General features: G+C 45.5%; 2 protein-coding genes across 13 annotated transcripts in view; one reads left to right on the plus strand and one right to left on the minus strand.

Moving 5' to 3' along the window:
• Positions 1 to 2,471: 2,471 nt before the first annotated feature.
• On the minus strand, positions 2,472 to 20,406 carry MPC2 (mitochondrial pyruvate carrier 2). Its single transcript, XM_037906821.1, has 5 exons — positions 20,144 to 20,406; positions 7,464 to 7,504; positions 4,493 to 4,577; positions 3,671 to 3,782; positions 2,472 to 2,715 (listed from the first exon to the last, which is right to left on the minus strand). The coding sequence occupies exons 1-5, from the start codon at positions 20,244 to 20,246 to the stop codon at positions 2,658 to 2,660; spliced, it is 399 nt and encodes a 132-aa protein (XP_037762749.1). The 5' UTR covers positions 20,247 to 20,406; the 3' UTR covers positions 2,472 to 2,657.
• Positions 20,407 to 20,621: 215 nt separating this feature from the next.
• The window catches only part of DCAF6 (DDB1 and CUL4 associated factor 6), a 158,423-nt gene continuing 154,156 nt past the window's right edge, over positions 20,622 to 24,888 (plus strand). For 3 of the 12 annotated variants that reach the window (XM_043538450.1, XM_043538455.1, XM_043538456.1), the window contains exon 1: positions 20,828 to 21,114. In XM_043538450.1, the coding sequence (XP_043394385.1) occupies positions 21,021 to 21,114 (94 nt within the window). In that variant the 5' untranslated portion in view covers positions 20,828 to 21,020. The other 9 variants (XM_037906815.2, XM_043538452.1, XM_043538451.1 and 6 more) reach the window with 7 other exon arrangements.

Below are 24,888 nucleotides of genomic sequence, written 5' to 3' on the forward strand. Positions count from 1 at the left end.
CTGGTCTCTGCCCCTTGTTATGACCTTGCTATGTGGGAGCTTCCATTTGTTTGCTCTTTGCAGGAGGGTAGGAGCTGCCTTTTCTGAACTATTACCACCATCTACTGTAACTGTCCACCCCACTCGGACCAACTCCACTTAGGGTAGGTCTACACAACTAAGAAAAACCCACAGGTGGCTCAGGCTCCAGGGCTATTTCATTTCTGGGCTCAGGCTGGATTCTGGGCTCTAGGACCTTGTGGGGTAGAGAGCCCAGGCTCAGAAGTCTACACAGCAATGAAGCAGGCATAGGCCAGCTGTGGGTTTTTCTATAGTCTGTCCATACAGCTGTAGTGGCTTTTAAACAAATAGGAGTTGAGAACCAATATAGGTAATATGGGGGGGGGAGGGGAGAAAGTAGTTATGTGTTGTCCTAAGACTTTAGGAGGGGATACTGCTAGACCACAGAACCTAAGTAGTATCAGGTCATTAGTACTTTCCTGAAGACTACAGTAGAATAGCTGATTGGTTCTCTCCATTGCAGTATTTTTTAGATGATGATTTAAGGCTAGTCCTGAACTACCACAAAACTGGTGACTGTTAGTCACAGCACTCTTAACAATTTCCAATTTGAGTAATTGCATTAGGCCTATTGCCCTAAAGTGGAGCGTTGCTGCTAAGTAGTCATCATATTCTATCCTAGATGTGGGCAAACTACGGTCCATGGGACCATTGTGCCCAGCCTGAGCTCCCTGCTGGGGAGGCTTGCCCCCGGCCCCTTTCCTGCTGTCCCCCCCCTCCACCGCAGCTTCAGCTCGCCTTGCCACAAGCGCTCTGGGCAGTGGGGCTATGAGCTCCTGCTGGGCAGCATGGCGGTGTGGCTGGCTCCGGCATGGTAAGGGGATGGGGAGTGGTTGGATAAGGGGTAGAGGGTCCTGGGGGGCCTGTCAGGGGACAGAGAGCAAGGCCGGGGGGGGGGGGCGGCAGTCAGGGGATGGGGAACAGAGGGGGAGGTTGGATAGGGGTGGGGTCCCAGGGCAGGGGGTAGTCAGGGGGGGTTGGATGAGTCAGGGGTTCTGAGGGGGGCAGTGGCCAGGGTGTTTGGGGAGGCATAGCCTTCCCTATCCAGCCCTCCATAGTTTTGCAACCCTGATGTGGCCCTCGGGCTAAAATGTTTGTCCACCCCTGTTCTATCCCCAGAGTAAGCTGTATTACCTGAATGTATATCCCTTTACTTTGGAAATTCACTTAGAAGGAGCCCCCACAGATAAAGTCATTGATTTGGAACACTGTCAGTAAGAACACACACTCTTATGGGAAGTAGACACATGCAAGAAAGATCAACTGCTAACCATGAATGACTAGCCATTTTATAAGTTAGTTATAATACACTCTAGTCCAGGCAACACATGATTTTGCTTGGGCCTGCTAAAAGGCAGCAATTCTCAGCTTAGCTTATTTTCTCTTCTATTTGAGGGGCTAGAGCATTTCACCTCCATCATTTGAACTCCTTCAGCCAGATGGTTACCTAAGTCTCTCAAATTTCATGCTGGTTTTTTATTCACTGCAGTTCAAGAGGACAATTCCTCCCACACAACTCTCTCAAGTAGAAGAGATCTATTTGACTGAAGGGGTGGGGTAGAGAACATCCTGGGACAGCACTCTTACTAGGGAATTGCTACATTCCAGGAGCTGTAGAGCAATGGTTTTCAACCTGGGGTCTGCAGACTACGTCTAAGATTTCCAAAGGAGGCTGCAGCTTTCTTGGAAATTTAGGGGTCCACAAATGAAAAAAAGGTTGAAAGCCACCACTGTAGAGAATGCCTCCTTACAAACATTTAGAATGGTCCCAACATTTTAGCCACGATGTGTCATGTTTCACTGTGTGAAGAGATTCCAGCCTTGGCATGCCAAGGTCTTCTCACTCACTGGGGAAGTGAACGCTTCCCAGCTTGCTGCATAATACAGAGTAGAATGTAATTCTGATAAATTAAGGAAATTCTTAGCATTTGAGTCAACAACCTTAGGGAATTACTTTGTTAGTCTGAAAGCTGAATATCCATGTACAAGAGATTTCACAGGCCTGGAGTCAGTCTTATGAGAGACCAGGTACAGCATAGGGGCAAGCAAACTTCCCCATATGCTGCCTCCCTCGTGTGTCAGTCCTCATCTGAGGAAACACCTTTTAGAGAGCAAGGGTAGTTCAGTCTCCAGGGTCCATCTGTTCCTGAGACTGCTAACAAGTAGTTAGCGGTGATAATTTGTGATGTGGACATTTCCCCATGCTCAAAGGTTAATTAGCCATTGAATCACCCATATGTAATTTATTACTGACTAGGCTCCAGGCCAAATCCGGACTGCTGATCAAGAGGTTCCACATCTCAGTATCAACTGAGCCATCGAAGAACTTCATTTTTTTCTGGAAAGGCAAATACGCTTTGATATTTGTGGATCAAAATGGACTTAACATTGTAAATTGATTACACCAGCTATAATTTAAAAGGTTATATTTTATTTAAACACACAGAGACACTGCATGTTACCTACATCTGAAGAAATACATTTGTTCTCTAGACATTTAGAAAAATTAGCACATCCTTCTCAATGCGAGAAGATTAAAACTGGTCAAGCTAGGTTCCACTGGAAGTTATGTGCACAGCTAGATTTGACCAGTAGGGTTAAGGTTCTTTTTGCTGCAGCTGCTCTTGTTCCTTGGCTTTTAGCTCTTGATTATACCTATAGACAGAAGATAAGTGAAGTCAGCATACAGCAAACCAAACGTACGAGTTTGCAAACACATTCCTAATAGCTACACTAGAACCTTTTCATACTATTCTTTGGGAGACATTTGAGAAGTAGCAGGAAGTTTTTAATAGGGTAAAATGCACAGAAGCCTTATCTGTGGGCAGAAACACTCCTGATTTGATTTACAAGTGGAAGTTTAATTCAAACTTTTGATTACACTACAAGTGAAGGCTCCCAAGCAGCTGAGCAAGACAATTACTGCAAGATTCCTAAGTGAAATGGCTGACCACTTCTGGACTCATTCTAGCTCGTTATTCCAAGTAGCCACTTAGAGTTGTGGTTTGCCCTCCCAATGAAACAGAGCTGGAGTGCTCTTCCCAGGGGCCATTGCTGCCCATGCTAAATGAAGGAACTGATGGGAAGGTTCAAGGGATACTAGTGGGAAGTCCAGAGAAATGCATGGCTGGTGGAAGGAGGATTGGGGGAGTTGAGGTTCAGGCCTGTGGCGATATGGTTGCCTAAAGGGCAAGTGCACCCTAGGTAGCTTGAAGAGCCTGTCTTATGCTTGGTAGCTAAGACCCAGGAATGAGAATTCTGCACAGATATCTCTAGAGAAATTCTATTTGCTTCTGAAATATTAGGTAATAGGTTTATGATTAAAGTTACAGCATCCCTTTAAAAGTTTTGCTTATCTATAATTGTTCTAGTTATGCCAGATATTTACAACCTTAACTCCATTTGCTTGGCATAAAAACACTCAACATTTTTCCCTGGGGCGTGCAAAGTTAATAGTTCTGCAAGATTTTTTTTATACAATTGTTTAAGCCTGACTCCCTTTACCTAGGTCTGTTTGTTATTTAGTGAGTGCTAACAAATACTAGAAATTCAGAAGCCACCCAAATAAAGAGTATTTATAGTGAAGAGCCTCCCAGTAGTATGTACATACTTCCATATACGAAAGAGCTGGGAACCACCGGCACAGCCAACAAAGAAATTCACGGTGAATAGACCCCAGTTTTTAGGAATAATAACTAGAGAATATCTTGACCAAATAAGGCCTGTTGGATACAAAGCAAAGATTACCATTAAATACTCAAATATGCATCTAATTACATTAAAAATCACTTGAGAAATGTTGATCAGACACTAAAAGGTATTCAAACTGTTCTAGCACATCGACCATGTCCTAATAGAAACATATGGACACATCACATCATTAGTGCCATGATAACCCCGTACACTCCTCAGCAAGCGGGACCTTAATTCTGCAGCAAGGTTCCAGACTGGAGGCTCTCTGGGGTAGCAGGCTAGAAAATGTGCAGCAGCTTCAATTAAAAAAAAAAAAGGAAGTCACAGGTGGCAGTCAGTGCAGATATCCCAGCATTATTTGTTTTAATGCTGCGTTGTTTTACATAGTCCCTACTTTTCAGTTTTAAAGTATGAGACTTTTTGACAATGTGTGACTATCAGAAGTTGTGAAACAACGCCCTGGCAATGGGTGGATTTTGTGGTGAATTTCATGGCCACAGAGTACCTACAGCCCTCTCTGTAATATAAGTAGGTTATCAGAAAATATCTAGGCCTATCATAGAAAGAGGGATCTTTTGATAAAAGGCTGAAGTTAAATTTTTTAGCACATAATAGAATCTGTGAAACAGATTAATGTATAATTGAGCATTAATCTTGTGGTGAAGATTCTTTATGAAGAAGAAAAGATTACAAACTGGTGAGGATTCTGGTCAGAGGTGTAGAAACAGAATGCATTCACCTGTTGCCATTAACACTGCAGACTGTGCTGTACTGAGTTTTTCTGCTGGTCTGGTCATATCAGCCATTCCAGCACATACCAAACCCTGTAAAGAAAAGACACAGCCAACTTTAGTCAGCAAAGTAATTATTTCACTTATTTGTCACCAACACCACTCTAAGTGCAGAAGTATCCAGAGAGCCCATTGCAGTTTGTGATGCACAAGCATGTACAAAACTTACACTCTGGGGCATAAGCCAGCTAATAACTGACAAGGAATAGGATAATATTTCTCTCCTCTGAGCAGGGTATTCCATAGTTGTCCACTGTGCGATTTCTTGTGTCCAGTGCTGGACTCTGAGGATACTGGACAAGACGGATGCTTGGTCTGATCTGGCATTGCAAGTCCTGTGTTCCCAGTTCAGAAAATGGAGTTGCAATCTTTATTATAGCATTGCAATAGTACAGTAGGCAGTGTTTTTGCCCTCCGCTCACAAAGTGTAAATATTTAATGTAGAGCATATGGCAGAGTTCTTAGTGTCCCAGAAATGCTAGGCCTATAGTTTGCTTCCAGTCCTACACAACAGTCTACTTACACTGGCAGTTACTGCACCAGTTCACTGATGCTAAGTACAGTAACTCCTCACTTAAAGTCATCCCGGTTAACGTTGTTTCGTTGCTGATCAATTAGGGAACATGCTAGTTTAAAGTTGTGCAATGCTCTCTTATAACGTGGTTTGGCAGCCACCTGCTTTGTCCACCGCTTGCAGGAAGAACAGCCCGTTGCAGCTAGTGGTGGGGGCTTGGAACCAGGGTGGACCAGTAGCCCCCCCACAATCAGCTCCCTGAGTCAGGTCCCCCAAAATCATGAGATTTGTTTAAAATTAATAGGTTAGGGTTTTTATTCACCTTCTGGTTTTTGAGCCTTTAGGGTTCATGTTTAAGCTTCTCTCTGGAACTATGAGGGCTAGAAACTTAAAATTTTAAGATGAAAGCTGAGCTTCCTAAAGAGTCACGTAACCCCCCAGCTCCCGGAGTTTAAGACACACACCAACTATCACAAGACTCAACAATATGTTAATCAACACACTATTTCAGCCTAGTAGTGGCATCCATTTTTCAAATACAAAGATAGAAATTGGTTTCCATGGGTCATACATAGGAATTTGTCTAAATAGACACCTAGTTTTTGAAGATGTACTTTTAAAAAGTGGACTGTCACTTTCATGTGTGGCACCAGGTGCCTTAAGCTTTATAAAAAGGTAAATGGAATGCTGGAAAAATAATTATTTCAAGAATAGCTAGAACTCACATCTTCAAGAAAAGTGAGAAATAAACATTGATGGGCCACTGATTATTAAAACTATCTAAAAGGAAGATTAACATACTGGCTAACGTCTTACTATTTTACCATGTGGTATCACTGCCCTCTGCTGGACAGTATCAGTCTTGTTTAGTATCCAACTGTAGCTTCTAGTCACTTAAGTTTCAGAGTAGCAGCCATGTTAGTTTGTATCCGCAAAAAGAAAAGGAGGACTTGTGGCACCTTAGAGACTAACCAATTTATTTGAGCATAAGCTTTCGTGAGCTACAGCTCACTTCATCGAATGCATTCAGTGGAAAATACAGTGGGGAGATTTATATACACAGAGAACATAAAACACTTAAGGATGACAAAACCTTAGTATTACTGTCAGTAAGGACTCCTTTGGCTTGAGTGACAGAGGCTTGTGTGTTTTTGAAACTAGAGGCCTTGTGTTGTATTCTCAGTGCATCATGTGGTTTATGTTGCCTAATACGTTAGGAGAGCCATGCAGGACTTATCTAGGAAAAGATACAGTTTCAACACATCTACTTAATATAGATTAATACAGCAAGCTCCTCACATACAGGGAAAAAGCCATTTTATGGCAGTTATGTTATCAGAAGGCTACATATAATTCCAATTTCAGCTTGAGGGCAATGTTGTGGAGGCACAGGAAGCCTGGTATGGCATTACAGTGCACAGGCCTACTGGTAATGCTGCATCAGCTAAACTGCTGCTATGCATAAAACAGAGAAAGATCTACTGGAAAAACAAAAACCCAAAGCTAAAGCAAAGGATGAGGAGAGGAAGAGTAATCTGACTGTTGGACATAAACGGCCTGAAAGATAGTAAATATTTTCAAAAGATACCTTTCTACAAATACTAGTTAGCTCATTTTTGACATAAAACCAATGCCAACAATAGACTAAAAGGCTGACATGGATGAGGACCAAGAGTGAACAGCCCTGAATGTAAACCTGACATGTTGACTCAAGCCACTAAATTTCATAACAGAGGACTGTTATAGGGAAGTTGAACTGCACTAAAATCAAGGAGTTCCCATTTACCAGAATGGTAATTTACTTTCACTTATTACCTAGGCAGTGTTTTTTAAAAAAGAGGTTATATGCTAGAATATGTTTAAACAAAGATATTGCAGAAATGTAAGTACATCCTGGTATGAATAAACGGAGTCTCAGAAACTCAACTTTGCCCTAGATTCACTACAGTTGTAGTGCTGAGGCACCAGTTGTAGCATGTCTGTTCAAAGTGACCTTGCAGTCCTCCCCATTTTAGGCCGTCATCTCAAGAAGTCAGTTTTAGCAACTGACTTCCAAGAAAAAAAACACGGCTGGATTGTTATGCTACTCCATTGGGGGTGGACTGCTTTACAAGGAGTTTTGCATTGGGCCTGGCAATAGTTATTTCACAGAGGGCTCTTCAGTGAAAGTGTGTCTCTCACTGACCTCCAAGAATCAAATTGTTGTCACGTGTGCTCTCTACCATTACAGTGAAGGTACAGTCATTCGGACTCATTCCACATTTTAAAAACAATTAGGAGCTTAATAGCAAATCCTTTGATGGCGTGGCCAAGACCATTCATACCAAGAACTAGTCACTTTCCTCCTGGGTGGCTGAAAATCATTCCCTGACCCACAGAAACGTTAACTGACTTCTTATACTTACCCATTTCATAACAGGTGCCCAGAAAAACACTGTTTTGGGACCTGGAGGGAAAAAAAAAACCGCAACAATTTGAGTTAAGGCATAATAAACCACACACTCAGATATAGCTGTAATCGTACCAAAATGTATTTTTTAAAGCATTGGTACGAATCCCACAGTTGAGGGAACAGTATTGTCTCATGCACACCACAGTACATACAGGGAGAGCTTTTCTACTCTGCTTTGCTAATGCCTTTCTAGTCTGACCCACAACCCCTCTTCAACATTACGGTCTTAGCAGTAGTATCCAAGGCCATTTTGTTTTCTAGGTTATTAGACTGGCAAGTGAGCCAATAGCTGCAGTGTGAATAATGCAACTGTGGCGAACAAAAAAAAAAAAGTGAGGTCCCAGCTAGTGGCAATACAAAAAGCTGTATCACTTGTAGATCCGCTCTTATGGCAATTCATGACAGTTTTAGTCCCACATAACAATGTTTTTTTCCTCCATGAATTCCAAAGTACTTTAGTCTGATTTCCTGGGTATGTTCTCATCAGCAGTGTCTCTACCAACAGCTGTAGTATAGCCATCTCTTGTGTGACAACAGATCTGCTCCACCACCATATACGATTAAAAAGTGGAATTCAGGAGGCAAAAGTAATTATCCATACTGGAATTTTCCCAGCAGGGCTACTGTCCTCACCCGCATGCAAAAACGCTTGAGTGACGACGAACAGTCAGGATCTTAGGTCTGACTGATCCAGAACATGGTGGATACAATTTTCAGGAGCGTTTAATTTATGTAGAAGCTTAAGTTCTGATTGACTTTGAGTGCAACATTCTGAGAGCAGATGTAGGGCAAGAAATGCCTATGTATTTTTGTCTCCCAAATACACATCATACCTAAGGGTCAAAACTTTCAAGTTCAAGTCGCAGAAGTTAGGCATCTAAGTCAGCAGCTTGCTTTCCAAGTCTGCTGACTTTCCATTGACTATAGACCCTAGGGAAAAAATCAAGGTGCCTTATTTTTAGCTCCCCACAATTAAAAATTGTCCTAAATGTTTTAATTGTCACTGCTGGCAGCAACTATTCCCTGTGAAAGTAAGAGTACAGGAGCATATCACCACTGTAACTTAAGGTTATAAAATCAGTTGCCACACATCTTTGAAGCAATTCAAGCCCTATAAAATATTTAGCAACAACTGTTTTTACATTCTTGCACTGTGCTCCCAGACCCATACTGCTTGTAGAACAGAGATCACTTGCTGATAATTTCCTTTCTTCCAGCAGCACCTCCCACAATTCTGGACATTTGGGCGGCTCCCCTCAACTCTGCAGCTCAAGGAGGTGGATCAGCATTTTGGTGCTATGGGCTCTGGCCATGTCCCCTCTGCTCCCACTTACTGCCCAATGATTTATTGCAAAGCTGTAAAACTTGAACTTGCATAACATTTTTCAGAATTAACAAAATAACTACATACTTTAGACCAAGAAAGACGATTGAATATCTGACCTTAGGCTATGAGCCATCTATGGAAGACAGAATTGAGGGAGATGCTGCCAGCAAAAAGAAAACTAATGGTAAGAAGTTTTACATTATGCAGTCCAGCATCTCCCACAATTCTGGACATCTGGGATGTAATGAGCAGTGAACAGTGGTAGGGAGGGTTATGGAAAAAAATTTGGTAGGAAAGAAGGGAATACCCACCCTCCTGTTTGAAAGCTCACTCAAAAGGCTACATTATTTCTGGGCTACCACCTGCAGCACCTTCCTTCCAAAGGAGACCTTTGCAGAAGACAAAGTCCACCTCATAGCAATTCAAGAAGGTATTACCTTATGACCTTTTCAAATTTCCGAAGCAGACGCACTTTCTCATTCTGCCCTTGAAGTTGCTAGGGATCTTGTGGGGTGCACCTTAATCCCTTCTAGGATAGGAATTTAAAATGCTTTATAGGCTTCCACCCAGCAACGGAGGACTTGGAACTTCTGAGTCTCTGGCATTTTGGGTGGAAGGAGGACACAAATAAAGCCCAATCTTTCTGTGGATTCTGTAAGCTAGAGACAGATTTTCAACACACTGACATCTAAGGTGTGCTACATCTTTTCAGTTGGATACTGAGGTTTTGGATAGAAGAAAGGAAGCATAAAACTCTTGGGAAGTATGGAAGGAGGAATTCACCTTAGGAAGAATGGATTTTCTGGAGACCTGAGTACTACCTTAGCCTCATGGAGCAAGCTTTAAGGCACCTGAAGAGATAATAGCTGCCACATCTGTCAGACAAGTTTCAAAGCTGGCAGAGTTAAGAAACAAAATCTTAACGGATAAGTAAAATGCCGACACTGATGTCAAAGGGATGGGCTGGTCAAGGCCCTCAATACCAGTAGTAGGTCCCATTTTGGAAAGAATGGGCTGACCGCTGGGCTGGCTAACTGGACTGCGTGAAGGAATCTGGCTACCTGGGGGCTATCTGCCAGGAAGCACAAGGATCCTGTGAATAGCACGCTGCTAAAAACAGATCTGGCATGTAATGATTCTGGGCTATCTATGCCTTCTTAGAGAAAATCCAAAATGGTTAGGATTCCTGGATTTGTCTTGTGCTCTTGACACCTGTAGTTGAATCTGGACCAGACAGAGGAGTAAGCATGTACTCACGACCCCCTGAGTGGTCACAACCCCCAGTTTGAGAACCCCGGGACTAGGTTCTTTGGCCAACTATGTGATAAGACATTGGTCTCCATGGCTCCAGAGTCTGTCTCCCTGGTGAAGTATTTCAGTATCTTTGCATTCATATGATTCGTAAACAGGTCCACTGAAAGGAGGCTGAACGTTTGAGTGAGGAAATCAAAAACCTCCTGATTCAGGCACCACTAGGAGCTGTTGACCCTGCTGAGCCAGTCCACCTTTCAGTACAGATCCCCTTTTGAGAGATCACTCTGAAGTTAAGAGAAATTGCTCCCTGCGCCTCATTATTTCCACTGCTTCCACATGTAGCACCTGACTTTGTTTTGCCTTGGTTGCTTAAATATACACCCGTAGTTATGTTGTCTGACTGAACTTGGGACTCTTTTCTCCTCTAGGACAGACTGGAAATCAGAGTCAGCTTGCCCACATTCAGCTCTAGAAGGTTTATGCTGTGAGCTGTTTGGGTTCAAGTGTACTTCCCAGTCCTCCAGGTTGCCGCAAGGTGTGAGAACTAGAGTAGTGGTTCTCAACCAGGACTACATGTACCCCTGGGGTATGCAAAGGTCTTCCAGGAGGTATATCAACTCATCTAGATATTTGCCTAGTTTTACAATAGGCTACATAAAATGCCCCAGTGAAATCAGTACAAACTAAAAGTTCATACAGACAGTGACTTGTTTATACTGATCTATATACTGTACACTGAAATGCAAGTAAAATTTTTATATTCAAATTGATTTATTTTATAATTACATGGTAAAAGTGAGAAAGTAGACAATTTTCACTAATAGTTGTTGTGACACTTATGTCTGATTTTGTAAGCAAGTAATTTTTAAGTGAGGTGAAACTTGGGGGACTCCTGAAAGAGATACAGTAGTCTGGAAACGTTGAGAGCAACTCAACTAGAGGATCTGGAAGCAAGATGGGCATACCTTTGTGGACAGTATTGTGGGCTGATCACCACTGTAGGGAGTTGATCTCCTGTGTTGGAACCCATATTTGATCTTTCATGCATTCCAGGGAGTTGTCCCACCCCTTTAGGATAAAGGCTTGAAGGCATCTGATATGTGGCCATGGAGCAATCCCTATCCATGACATCAGAGGCCCAGCAGTTTAAGACATAGTGCTATCGGAGGCTTTCCGCAGCTCTGGAGCAAGATGACAGAATTCTGGATTTTCTGGAGCCTCTCTTATGAGGAGGAGTAGAGCTTTGCTACTGAGGTATCTATTTCTGTGCCCAGATGACTTAGTCTGGTGGATGGAATCAAGACACTTTTTTGGACACTGATGAAGCCATGCACCTGCAGGAGATTCAACATCTGAGACATGGCTTTGTGCTCCACTGACTGCAATGGAGCACTATTCAAGATGTCATTCAGGAAGGTTCAGATAGATTCCCTGCAAGCTAAGTCTAGCTAGGATCACTACTATCATCTAAATGGGAACGTTTGGTACTGATGTTTTGTGCTGCAGTCAAACCTCAGAAGTCTGCAGGGGCATGATCTGATGAGGATATGGAGGTATGCATCTGTTAGATGTGCTTAAGTTTGGAAGCATGTGCCATATCTGAAACCCTGCTGGGTCTCATTTTCCTTGGGGAGGGGAAGGGACTTGTCAGAACGCCCCTGAGCAAACTGGGAGGGAGGGAGGAAGGCTGATTGGAAGCTCTGCTTCTTTCTCCAGAGCACTCAGGCCCCCTTCTTAGACCAGGGAGGATGTGTGACCCCACAAACCTCTCTTTGTTCTCCAGGCATCCCTTGGGACTTACCCCTCCACGTGGACTGGCTGGGGTCCAGCTCCTCACTTTTGGAGCTTCACCTTGATCTTGAATGGGGTTCTGCTCCATTTGTCTCATGCTGGAGTTGTAGCTACTTTGCTGGGAAGGGGACCCCATCTGCCTGTCCAACTTATAACCCCAGGACCTAATGGAGTTAGCGTTGGTTGGTCAGGCACAGTCTGGGCACAAGTTGCCATCTGCTGAACCTTGGAAGGTTGCTTCACACAGATACTACTTGACTTTGACATGGTGCTTTCTTGGCTGCTCTGCCATGCCTGTATAGGGGCAGAGGAGCTGGCAGGGAGGCACTGCAATGGAGATGGAGGGTAGGCTAAACTATTAGAGCATTAACCAATCCAGGGAGGTATAAGATGAAACAAAAACTGCTCCCTATTGCCCAAACTGAATAGGAGAGGAAGAAAACAAAAAACACAACACACCAACAACCACCCCCACCCCGCCAACCACACAGAATAGGGGCTGGAGCAATTGACCACCAACTGCCTCGTGCCAGGGAGCAATAGAATATGGTGCATGAGGATGCGTAACCAGATCATGTGGTGTCAAAACATTGATCTGCCTCTGTAAGCTGCAGAGTGGAGAGGAACGGCCCAGATGTCCAGAACTGTGGGAGACACTGGGGTGCAAAAAAGACCTGTATTTTTCTGCTCTGGTTTGGAAGTGAAAACAATTCTACCTGGCTGGGCATATTTATGGTGCAGATGGAGTATATAACATTCAATATTTTTTAAATAGCAGTTATCTTCTCATGGAAAGATCTTGGTTAGTGTACCAGCATCACTTTCAGCAGAACTAACTGCTTCTGAGTCAGTCTAAATCCTTTGAGGTCCCACAAAACTGGCATTAAATACTCAGACTGTTCATTTGTTGACCAGTGAAATTAAAACCATCTACAATGGTCTCAGTTTTTGGGACAGGTTAACAAGATTGTACCCTTATATTAAAAGTAGAAAGTTCTCAGGACTCTTAAGCAAATGTGTAGAATGTAATGCAAACTAAGTGAAACACATGAATTGATTCTGAAGTACCAAGTTAAACCAGGACCGTACTGCAGTTTTGTTAACAGATTAAAGCCCACAGCCCATTCAGTTTGTTCTGTCTGAATTCACCCATGTGTTTTTGGACAAGAAGTTCTTCAGGACAAGGATGTGTTACATTTTATGCATTGTATAGTACTGGGTACATTTAGGATACCAAGACTGATCTCTTGCAGCATAATAAAATATTAGTGAGCTTATCTAAGACTTCTCACAGCTGCAACTTACACATAGTGCCATCAAACACTCCTTTTATTTATCAATTTCCTAGAATACAGCAGAGTTCTCAATGGACTTGCAGAATTAGAGACTAGCTGTATGCTGAAAAAGGAGCAAGGGAAAGATTCCAGAAAGCTTAGATGGAGATCTCAAATTCAGACAGATTTAGCATGTAATATTTGATAAAAATACTGTCACAATGTCACATTGTTCCATGCAGTAAGCAGGTACTTGTCAATCTAAGACAATCTGGTTGTGTTGACTTACATCAATGGTGCTGCAGTTTTTTATTTTCACAGTTGCCATGTTACATTATGAGTGTAATTATGGTTAATGCACGTTAGTACCATTCATTTTAAACAATAGGCAAGACTCCTCTAGGGGATGCCAGGCTCATTATCCCCTCTCCTAAAAGGCTCTTGCTGTTCTCACTCATTTATAAAAAAGAAACAACAATTATGTGACCTGACCCAGCATTTGGGTCAGCAAGGGAACATCAGCTGCAAATGTCCCTAGGTACCGGTTAGGATGAACACTGCATATTCTCATACTCTAATAAAAATGCCTGTTTAAGAAATGTACTAGCAGGCAAGCACAGATGTGAGTCAGTAGGGTATAATACAACAGGGGCAGGGGTGTCAGTGGGTATCGATGGCTTAAACAGTAGTTCTTGGAGTGTCATGCACCCACACTCACACCAAGAGTAAGTATTGTAAGTAAATGAATACTCAGCAGGATTTAAAGAACAATATTCTGTACTCCATTGCATTCAAGATTTGTGCCCTAAATTAGATTTTTAAGTCAGCCTACATTGTGGGAAAAATGCCTTATACAGAGTAGCAGCAGTGTATTATGCTGGCACTAGTAAATCAAGCCTCATTAGGAGACAATTACTTGGTAAACATGAAAACTCAAATGGAGTTATTCTTATACTGTATAAAGGCTTTGCAACTCCTGAAGTTTGCTAGAACAGCCTAACAATGCAAGCTGTAACTTTGCCTTTGTAATATGCTACTAGATTCACAGATCTAGTTTTACAATAAGCACTGGTAGCTTGCACTTCTACATAGGTTTTAAATTTCTAAATTATAAAGTTTGTGACACTGACATTCTACTCAACAATCAAAGACTAAAAGCATTCATGACTATACTAAGTGTGAAATACCAGCATATTATACTAAGTTCTCTTCATAAGGGAGAGCCTCCCGAATACAGTAAATAGACTGAAGGCAGATATAGCAGGTCATTAGAAGGTACTAGTAGCTGCAAGTCCATGCTGTTGTACAGGTGCAATTCAAAGTCACATGCGTAAACCCCCCCACCCCTGCCCCTAAATTAGGGCTCTTGGTTCCATGTAGCGTGATGTAGTGAGCAGTGATGCTGTTGTACATGTTCCCCAAAGTTTGGGCATGGTGCTGCCCCCTGGCTGGAGGCACAGTCATCTTTGTTACCCCAAATAGCTGTTGCTTCCACCTTCTCTGATTAACGGTCATATTCCAGCTGCCACAGAACCTTCAGACTCCAACATTCCATCTGGTTTTCGCAGGGCCCAGTGATGATTGAACCTGGTGATATTCTAAATAAAGAGCTTTCAACCATGACTGTAGCTGTTTCCATCACATCATACTGACTCAGACATCACAGGCTACAAAAGAGGGGGGCAAACTATGGCCCAAGGGCCACATCCGGCCCTCCAGCTGGTTTAAACCAGCCCTCGAGCTCCTGATGGGGAGGAGGGTCTAGGGCTTGGCCTGCTCCTGGACTCCAGCTGGGGAGCGGGGTCCAAGGTCGCTCCGCGTGCATATGCCAAGGCTCCTGGAAGCAGCAGCATGTCCGGCCTCCGGCTCCTAAGCTTAGGGGCAACCAGGGGGTTGCGCGCACAGCCCCCCCAAGCACCACCCCCGCAGTCACATTGGCTGGGAACTGCAGCTAATGGGAGCTGCAGGGGCAGTGCCTGCAGACAGCGCAGCACTGCCTGGCCACACCTTTGCATAGGAGCAGAGGGGGAGGGACATGCTGCTGCTTCCAGGAGCTGCTTCAGGTAAGCACCGCCCAGAGCCTGCACCTCTCCCGTGCCCCAACCCCAGCCCTGATTCCTATCCTGAACCCCAACCACCTGCCCCAGCCTGAACTCCTCATTTCTGGCCCCACCCCAGAGCCTGCACGCCCAGCCCTCGCCCTCACCCTCCCCCATGCCCCAGCCCTGATCCCTCGCCTGCCCTCTGAACCCCTTGGCCCCAGCCTGGAGCACCCTCTTACACCCCAAATCCCTCATCCCCAGCCTCACTCCAGAGCCCTCACCTCCAGCTGGAGCCCACCCCCCCATGCACCCCAATGCCCTGCCCAGAGCCCCCTCCTGCACCCTGAACTCCTCATTTCCGGCCCCACCCCAGAGCCCACACCCCCAGCCAGCCCTCACCCACTCCTGCACCCCAACCCCAATTTCGTGAGCAGTCATGGCCCACCATACAATTTTCATACCAACATGTGGCCCTCTGGCCAAAACGTTTGCCCACCCCTGGACTACAGAGTGACAATTCTTGAATCTTATTCTATAGATTATATAGCATAGAAAGCTTCCTTACCTGGCCCCTTCTACAAGGTCTGGGAAGTTTCTCTACTAAATCAGGTTTAAACATGTCTGCTAGGACTTCTCCCTCAGTGTGGAAACTCACCCATAGCCTTACTCCTGTTTAAGCTTTTCCCTCCCATCCACTTTCTAGACCTTTTACATTTGCAACACTAATGGCAGACAGGTCTAAAGTCTGACCTACTTCTTCCAGCTATGTCTTAGGATCTTCCCAGGGAGGGTGCCTGGATAGTTTCTTGCTACAGAGGATGTGGCTGTATTTATTTTGGAACCTGGAGTGGCACACAGGGTTGAGGAAATGCACTGCTTGTTTATTCACTGACTGCATGTCAAGTTCATAGTATTTAAAGCCTTAAGAAAGAGAAGACCAGTCTGAGGGCCGGGCCATGGATTTACGTTCACCTGTGAAAGCAACTGGTAGGCTCAAGTGCTAAATGTTCATAGCATAATCTTAATCAAGGGCCTCCCAAATTCAAATGCTTTCTTTCTCATATGTTTGCCTGAGCATCGGTGGCATCCTTCCATACAGTAAAGTCTAGTACCTATTTCTTCCAGATTACGGTGGGGTTTTTCACAAACATTATTTTCATGTTCATTTATGCTGGTGTGGGTGATGTTTTACTCCTACATTCAGGAAGATGCCTGTTCAAGTTATGTTTAGTATTTGTGATAGGGTCTGTAAGCTTCCAAGCATGTATGTATGCAAACATCTGATTATTTTCTACGTATTTTTCCCTAAAAATACTTCAGTGTCCCTGCAGCAAAGGCAATGGTCTATCAGTAACAAAGCCGATAAGCCAGTACACATGCATTTGAGGGAAAAAGTTGCATAGGAATCTGATTGGAATTTTAAACTAATACTTGAAAAAAATATCTTGACAAAACCCTTAAGAAAATACTCCTCAAATTATTAATGGAGTTTTAAAATGACAGTGAGCTGGTTCAGAAACTCAAGAGGAGGGAGAGAACCGCTGTTTGCAAGGTCTTCCTCAGAAGAGAAGTAACTCAAGAATGTGACAAAAGCTCTGTTTTGATTAATTGATAGCCTCCACATGCATTTTGATCATAATAAAAATAAATTGACTAAAGACACTTTATGAAGCTTGGAATGTATTACACATATCTATGCTTACTGAACTGAATTCGTCCCTAGTGTAACTATTATTACATCAGGGATAAATTTGGGTCATAAAAATACAAGATCTTAGTTTGAATATATGCTTCCTGCTCCTAACAAGAAACACACAGTACACGGATGAAGTAATATATAATTCACACCAAGAGATGGGCTCTGCTTTGTTCATGAATCCCTTGTTGAAATCTGACTATCCATCCCTGATTAAGAAGCTTTAAACAGTGAACACATGACAGAACACAAGCCAAGTCACATCTCTCTGCTGCTAACACTAGTTTTCCATCAAGTGGCAGCCAATTGGAAGTGGAGGAGTTGGCTTTGCACCTCACATTTGTCAGAAGCTTTCACTGTCCTCTAGCCATCTTAATTAGTTTGAAAAACATTACCCAAATGCAAGATTTTTTTTTTTTAGTATTTCATCCAAAAAGTGTTCTCCAGGTCAAAGTAAAGGGATTTCTCTTAGACAAACAATTTAGAATCTAGGTAAAAAGTCACTTATCAAACGAGGCCATCAAACTAGGCCTCACCAAGGACAGATGACTGTACATTAAGCGCTTTCCTTTTAGGACAAAAAAGTATGTTTTCATGTTGGATGGCTTTTGTTCTAGTTAAATGTGCCCAATAGCCCTGGAGACGAAGCTCTCTATCTATAGAGCAGGTACAGAAGGGGGGAGAAAAAAAAAGGGGGGGGGTGAGAAAACCTGGATTTGTGCTGGAAATGGCCCACCTTGATTATCATACACATTGTAAGGAGAGTGATCACTTTCGATAAGCTATTACCAGCAGGAGAGTGGGGTGTGGGGAGAGAAAACCTTTTGTAGTGGTAAACACCCATTTTTTCATGGTTTGTGTGTATAAAAAGATCTTCTGTACCTTCCACAGTATGCATCCGATGAAGTGAGCTGTAGCTCACGAAAGCTTATGCTCAAATAAATTGGTTAGTCTCTAAGGTGCCACAAGTACTCCTTTTCTTTATATGGTATTGTAGTTATTCAGTTGTGTTATCTACCTTGACAACAATTGTCTGTTTTTTTAAACCAGCACGAAAGCATGCACTTCTATTTTCCTCAGTATCTTCTATTTGTTAACTATAGTCATTTTGAATGTCTGGCCAACTTCTTCCCTCAAACATAGCACTCCTTGAGACTCCTGCTCCCGGGTATACGCATAGAATCTGTCACATAAAGAGTAGATAAGCATGTCTCTTCTTAAGGCCATCAAGACACATGATCAATCCACTTATCTTCTTGGATTCTCCTGTCTCAAGACCTTTCTCCTCATTTTCTCCCTACCCCCATAAAAGGGCACTAAACAGGACAACTGCTACCAATTAATTGTGGACACTTGCTGGCTCAAATCTAAACTCCTGGGGAAATGCAAGATAGTACAGAGATCCACACAATTCATGAAATAGCTCCAGTGGTATACATCACTCATGAATAGACAAGACATATTCACTTATTTGTTTTGCCAGCTAGAAAAAAAGCTTTACTTTGTACTGTATAAATGGCAAACTCTACAACAAAATAATTGAAATTTGTTGCCCCCTACTCTCCTCTAGCCATTAACACAACATTTGCTTGAGGGGAGGTGGAAAAAAAAAAAAGCAGGTGAAGGTAGTTTTTTATTTAAATAGAAATGTCATTGGCTTTTTATTTTAGAGCTACTTCAACTACAGAGCATTAGCTTCTGAACCTGCAACACAGGGGAAGCCAAAGGTTGAGCCGAAGTGGCTCATTTCAGATAAGAAAAAGAAGACAAGCGGCAGTTTGTTTTAAAAGGGATTATACTTCAAGATAGGAGATCCCTACTGTTTCTTTTCCCTTTTCTCGGTCAGATTGATCCAAAGACAATTATGGTTAACAAGTTCAAATCTGTGTCAGCATCATCTCTATTGTATTATTACACTATTTGTAAAATGGCAGTAACAACACACTTAATATGTTCACGTGTTGTAAATAGCTAGAAACCCCACTGCAGTTAATGAAGAGTCACAAGATTTTGGATTTTTTTTTTAAAAAAAGGGGAGGATGTTCCCATAAGTAAAGTAAACTTGCTAATTTGTGTTAGAGCAACAATACCACTCATCGTTTCCCCAATACTTCCCCCCCCCCCATACTCCTCTCATATACTCTATAGAAGTGTAGACAAACTCTTAAAGAAAAAAAAAATCTAGTGACTGTCAATTTGATGCTAAATACCACAGCAACAATCCTGTAGTGGCATATTTGTAGGTGATATCCTAATGTCTAATAGGTTCCCGGCCTCAAAAAAGATTTTAAATCCACCTGGGTTCCTTCAAAAATTAATATTACTGATCATTGAGACTACAAAGTGCATTTCAAGATCAGAAAAGCAATAAGATACTATAGGATCCCTTAGTTATTGTATTGTATAGTGATCCATTACATCCATCCCTGTACTCTTAGCAAGTTCCCCAGTACCCAGGTCTGTATGTCCAAGTGCCTACTAGACTCTACAGGATCTTCTGCTTTTCTCCCTTTTCTGGTTACAGGAAGCTCTACTTGGAATAGAGACACGTTTAAAGAAAGTCTTTCTGGTGAAGATCAGAGAGCTTTTCCAAAGAGATCGTGTAACACTCCCGGAAGGCAGCTAGGCTCCGGATCGGACTGAACTCCCCCAACAGCTCATCCCACAGCTGAACCGTCCTTAACAGAAGGCCCTTTATCTTAAGCCCTTTATGAGCTGCCTTGTCCTAGAGGAGAGCAAAGCCTCAAAAGTTTGCCCCATTTACTATTAAAAAACGATAATTTAGAAACCCAACTTCTGTCTGCCCGCCCCGCACACCCGGCCCGGTAGGTGGGGAGACCTGGGGCCTCGACCTGCCACTGTTCCCGGCCCAAGGTCTCGCAGGGCTGCCAGTCTGTCAGGAAGGAAGCAGGTGCCGGGCGGTACCACCCTGCCCTCCCACAGGCCAAGGAAACCGAGGTGCAGAGATGGAGTCACCAGCCCAAGGTCACAGCGAGGCCCGGCCGGGCTCCGGCTCCGCACCCTCTCCGTGCCGCGCTGGGGGCGGGGGAGGATGGGGGCTCCCAGCGCCTCAGGCCCGGGACCGCCGCCCCGCAGCCAGCGCCGGGCACAGGCCGGGGCGCGCCCAGCCGGGAGCCCCGAGCGCTCGTCATCCCCTCGGGCAGGATGACCGGGGCCCCGCCCTGCCCAGCCGAAAGGGGGGCGCAGCCGCAGCCCTCCCCGATCCGCCCCGGGGGGCGCGGCCGGTACCTGCCGGGTGGTTGTACAGGGGTCGCAGCCGCGGCGGCAGCTTGAGCTCGATGCGGTCAAGCAGCCGGTGGTAGGAAGCGCGGAGCCCCGCGACCGCGGCCATGTCGGCGGGGAGAGGAGAGAGGCCCCCGGGCTGGTCTGGGGTCCCAGGAACAGCGGCTGCTCCGACGTCCCTCCGCGACCCGCAGTCCTTCGGCTTCCCTCTGACCCTCCCGCCCCGCGAGCCGCCCTTCGCGTCCCGGCGCCGCTTCGCCAGAGGAGGCCCCAGCTCTACTTCACGCTGATTGGTCCGCTGGGAGGCGAGGGGGCGGGGTCGAACAGCTCGCCGAGCGCTATTCGCTAACAGGGCCTCCTTCTCCCTTGGCGCCCCTCCCTGCGTGGAGAGAGCTGACGCTATGGCGGGGGAGGGGGGTTTCCGGCCATCTTTGATAAGGGCAGGAACATCCTTTTCCATTCCGGCTACCGTGCTACCCAAACTAAACATGGCTGCCTTCACGCTTCGGTGCCCCGGCCAAGATGGCAGTCGCCGATGAAAGACATTGGAAGAGCAGGCGGCTTTGTGTGCCCAAATACAAGACGGCCGCTTGTCTGACTTCACCGCCCACATCCACAAAGCCGAATGGTCGCGTTCTCGCGATAGGTGTAAGTCTCGAGCGCTGTGAACGGGGCAGGGGCAGGGGCGGAGTCAGGGGCGGGGTGCGATGGGGGCGGGGAGCGGAGGAGCTGCCGCTGTTGCTCGTTCCTCGGCGGCGGGCGGGTGCGTGCGCGAGCGAGCGAGCACCGCGCGGGCGGGAGGGCGGGCGGCCGGGTCTCCATGGTGAGCGTGGGGGGCGGCTGCCGCCGGCGGAGAGTCTGAGCCTCCCCTCCCCGCGGTGCCATGTCCCGGGGGTGCTGCCCTCACCTGCTGTGGGACGTGCGGAAGCGGAGCCTGGGGCTGGAGGAGCCCGGTCTGCTGCGGAGACACTACCTAGGTGAGCGGGGGGAGGGGCAGCCGTGGGGGGGGGCGGGCGTTGCCGGGCGCTCGGAGCTGCCGGGCGCTGGGGGGGGGGACGGGGACGCTTCGCCCCGCACGCGCGCCAGAGGCGACAGTGACAGCTGAGCCCTTCCCCCTCCAGCTCTGGGGCGGGGCGGTGTGTGTGTGTCGCACATGTTGTGGCTCGGCTGGCTCCCCCCCCGCGGCCCCGGTCACTGTGCTTTGGTCAGTGCCTTCCCTGCGGGCCCCGGCCTCGCCCCGGCCTTTCTGCGGGCTCTTGAGAAACCGCTGCCCCGAAATGTCAGTCACCGCGTGAGAAGTCAGTCCCCGTCCCCGGCGCCTGGGTGGGTCCCCCGCGTCTAAAGGATTTTGCGGGGACAGGAAGCAGGGGCGCTGGAGCCGTTTGTGTCGTGAGGCTGCCGAGAGCCATTGAACTCCACGGTCAACGCTGTTCTGTGATGGGAACCACTTCCAGCCGGGGGGTGCGGCAGCCTCCCCGCACCCCGACTCCTCGCACCCATGGTGCGAACCCTCCTCAGCCGGTGGAAACGTAACGCCTCTCTGCCCGCCCTCGGCTGCCTGGCTCTGTCTTTCCTTTCCCGTCCAGAAAACAGACCCAGGGGGTAATAAAGCGTCTCAGTCCAGTGACAAAATGCTTTGCATGCTTACTCTGAACAGTCAGAGCCCTGTCTGTGGCAGCTAGTGCAACTTACGGTGAAGTGGCTCAGGAGTTACTGACAAAAGCATGTGAACACCAATGCTACTGTGATTGTTTTTGCAGATTGTCTCTCTTTCTGACTCCTTGAGCTGGCAGTGCTGCTCAGATGACTTTTGAAACGATCATCTTAAAACAGTTGTTTGTTTAATATCCCTTTACTTGTGTTAAAAACATCTCAGGATCATTAAGAAGGGTAGCTTTTAAAAATGCCACTTAATTCTCACCCATTGGTGCTGTGTGTTTGCTCTTTGTATTTTATTCATGTTAGACAATAACATTAGATTGGTGAGTTTTACTTTCTAGCTCTCATATATTACCCAAATACTGCTGCTGTTTTAAGTTTCCAACACCAGTGTTTTACTAAAATATAACTTGAAATTTTAGGGTGGGAGGAAAGCCACAACTATTGTGTTAAGTTTTTTAGTCGCTGCCCTCCCCCCCCCCCCCCAAAAAAAAAAAAAATGTTCTTAGGAGAAGGGACAGGTCTTCTCTGTTTGGAGCTCAGTTGTGCTAGGCACTATACAATCTCTTTTAGGGCCTCTAGGTTATGCTGGAATAGTAATAGGAATATAGTATTCCTTTAAATTGGCCACTGGAGTGAAATTTTACTTAAACACCAGTGACTTTTTAAATCAAAGAACCAATTTAAAAAGTATAATGCTCTTTTTTTGTGAAGAAGCATTATATTTCTATGGCTTCCATATATGATCTGCTCTGGTTTTCAGTTGGTTTTCCAGAGAAATTTAAGGTGGTGTTTGACCTAGTAAATTCTCAATATTTGTGACTGTCTCCCCTTGTGTCATACCTTGACAACGGTAATCAGCCTAGGGCATGGATATGGTGATAGAACTTGAATACCCAGGTGACTTGGTGCTTATAAAGGCCTATAAAAAAACAGTGCCCCAGTTTGAAGAGGGAATGGGAGCAATTTGGTGGCAAAATTAGACAAACTAATTTGTTGAACTTCAGGAGATACTGCTAGACCTACTATTTTTTTCCCAACCTTTTCCTGTAGAGGTTGAATGGGGATATAAGTGGGTAGAGAGGAGTGAATTTTATTTGTGAAATGTTAGGAGGTTCCTTATGGATGTTTGTCCAGTATAACTTTTGTATCTGTCTTTTTAAAAAAACGGAAAGTACAAGTCCTTGGGTTTTTTTTAACAGTTTCTAATTAAATCAAAAAGTTTGATAATTTTATAGTAATGGTTAGTATTTCAGTGAGATGCCAATCCTATGTAATCTGGCTAGCTGGCTTCTGTTTCTAGTTGCTCAGTCCTTACTGCAAACGTACTGTAAGGTTCTCCAAAGAAGTGCTGACCTTAACTGCAGTTCAGTACTAGAGTGGACCAGGACATATTTGAATTGTACCCAAAATGTTGTTTAAAAATAAATGGTATTCAACTCCATTAAGTCATTGACACACCTGCTTGGTTTTGTACCAAAAATAGAAATTATTGCTAATCAAGGTGCTACTTTTTTTTTATGCCGTAGTCACCTTTTGGTCTCTAGTAAAACTGATCTTAATCAAAAGGACATATCTGCGATTAACATGCATTTGATCATGCACATACAGGTCTCTTCTGTGGTTCAGCAGGAAACTGGAATGAGACCACAAACTCCTTTCATACAGGTTATGGCCAGACAGCCAGTAGGTGGCGAAGATTATTGGTCCGTAGTGATATAGACTGACTTAGAGGTGAAAGTCTCAGTAATCTTCTAAGGACCACCTGATCATCCATTCCACCACTCTGATATTCTACCAGACAGAATTCTTATTCTAAAAAAAAACCAACAAAAAAAACACACACTTTGACTTGTTGTCTGTATAGTAATATATTGTTAATCAGTGGTGGACAGCCTGCAGGCTGCACGTAGCCCATTAGGGTAATTCGCTGGCAGGCCGCAAGACAGTTTGTTTACATTGGCATGGCCGCCCACATCTCAGTGGCTGCGGTTTCCTGTTCCCGGTCAATGGCGTTGCGGGAAGTGGAGCGGGCCACAGGGACGTGCTGGCAGCTGCTTCCCGCAGCTCCCATTGGCCAGGAACGGCGAACTGCGGCCACTGGGAGCTGCGGGCGGCTGTGCCAATGTAAACAAACTGTCTCGTGGCCCGCCAGCGGATTACCCTGATGGGCCGCGTGCAGACCGCAGGTTGCCTGCCACTGATGTTAATGCTTCAGGCCTTGAATGAACTTTTCTGTAAATCTATTGAAACTGTTTTGGGTAAACAATCAAAACAAAAATGGATTATCCTATTCCCTTCTGCCCCCAAACCCCATTGTTAATATATTGCCAAATGTATTGTTGGTAATGTGGTGTGAGGAAGATGTGTGTGTCTATTATATGTATATGGTGTGTTGGGTCTTTCATTTACAGTAAAAGCTGTGTTATCCATCCCTATACCAACTGGAAAACTCTGTATACCGGCATTTCTAATCTTCCTAGAAAGTCTGGTTTATAGTCTGGTTGGTGTGGGGCCGGCAGGCTCCCTGCCTGGCTTCGTGTGGCTCCCCAGAAGCGTTGACATGTCCTTGCTTTTCCTAGGTGGAGGAACACCATGAGGGGTTCAAAGTGTGGGAGAGGGTTGGGGGGTGGGAGGGATTCCAGGGTTCAGGATCCAGGGGGTACTCACCTCGGGCAGCTCGCTGCAAGTGGCGACCTGTGCCTGCTGCTCCTAGGCAGAGGAGTGGCTAGGTGGCTCTGCACGCTAACTCTGCCCCTAGGTGCTGCCCCAATGGGTCCCTTTGGCCGCACTTCCCAGCCAATGGGAGCTGTGGAGCCAGTACTCAGGGCAGGGTGGGGGCAGCACACAGAGCCACCTGCCCTGCCTCTGCCTAGGAGCATCTGGGACAGGTCGCCGCTTGTGGGGAGCTGCCTGAGGTGAGCACCCCACACATCTGGAATCCCCAGCCCCCTTCCACGCCTCAACCCCCTGCCCCGAGACCCCTCCCACACTCAAACTCCCTCCCAGAGCCCCCTCCCACGCCCCAGCCCCACATCCTCTCCCGCACCCAAACTCCCTCCCTCTTAGGTAACTGGCATTTTTCACTTACT

This window comes from Chelonia mydas, chromosome 1 (assembly GCF_015237465.2).
Source record: "Chelonia mydas isolate rCheMyd1 chromosome 1, rCheMyd1.pri.v2, whole genome shotgun sequence".
NCBI lineage: Eukaryota > Metazoa > Chordata > Testudines > Cheloniidae > Chelonia > Chelonia mydas.

Bases quoted from the DNA above. Each gene is read 5' to 3' on its own strand.
- MPC2 (XM_037906821.1), bottom strand. From the start codon at position 20,246: ATGGCCGCGGTCGCGGGGCTCCGCGCTTCCTACCACCGGCTGCTTGAC. The intron at 7,505-20,143 runs GTACCGGCCGCG...TTTTCCCTCCAG, and splicing joins CCTGTACAACCACCCGGCAG to GTCCCAAAACAGTGTTTTTC. The intron at 3,783-4,492 runs GTGAATGCATTC...TGTATCCAACAG, and splicing joins TGCAGTGTTAATGGCAACAG to GCCTTATTTGGTCAAGATAT.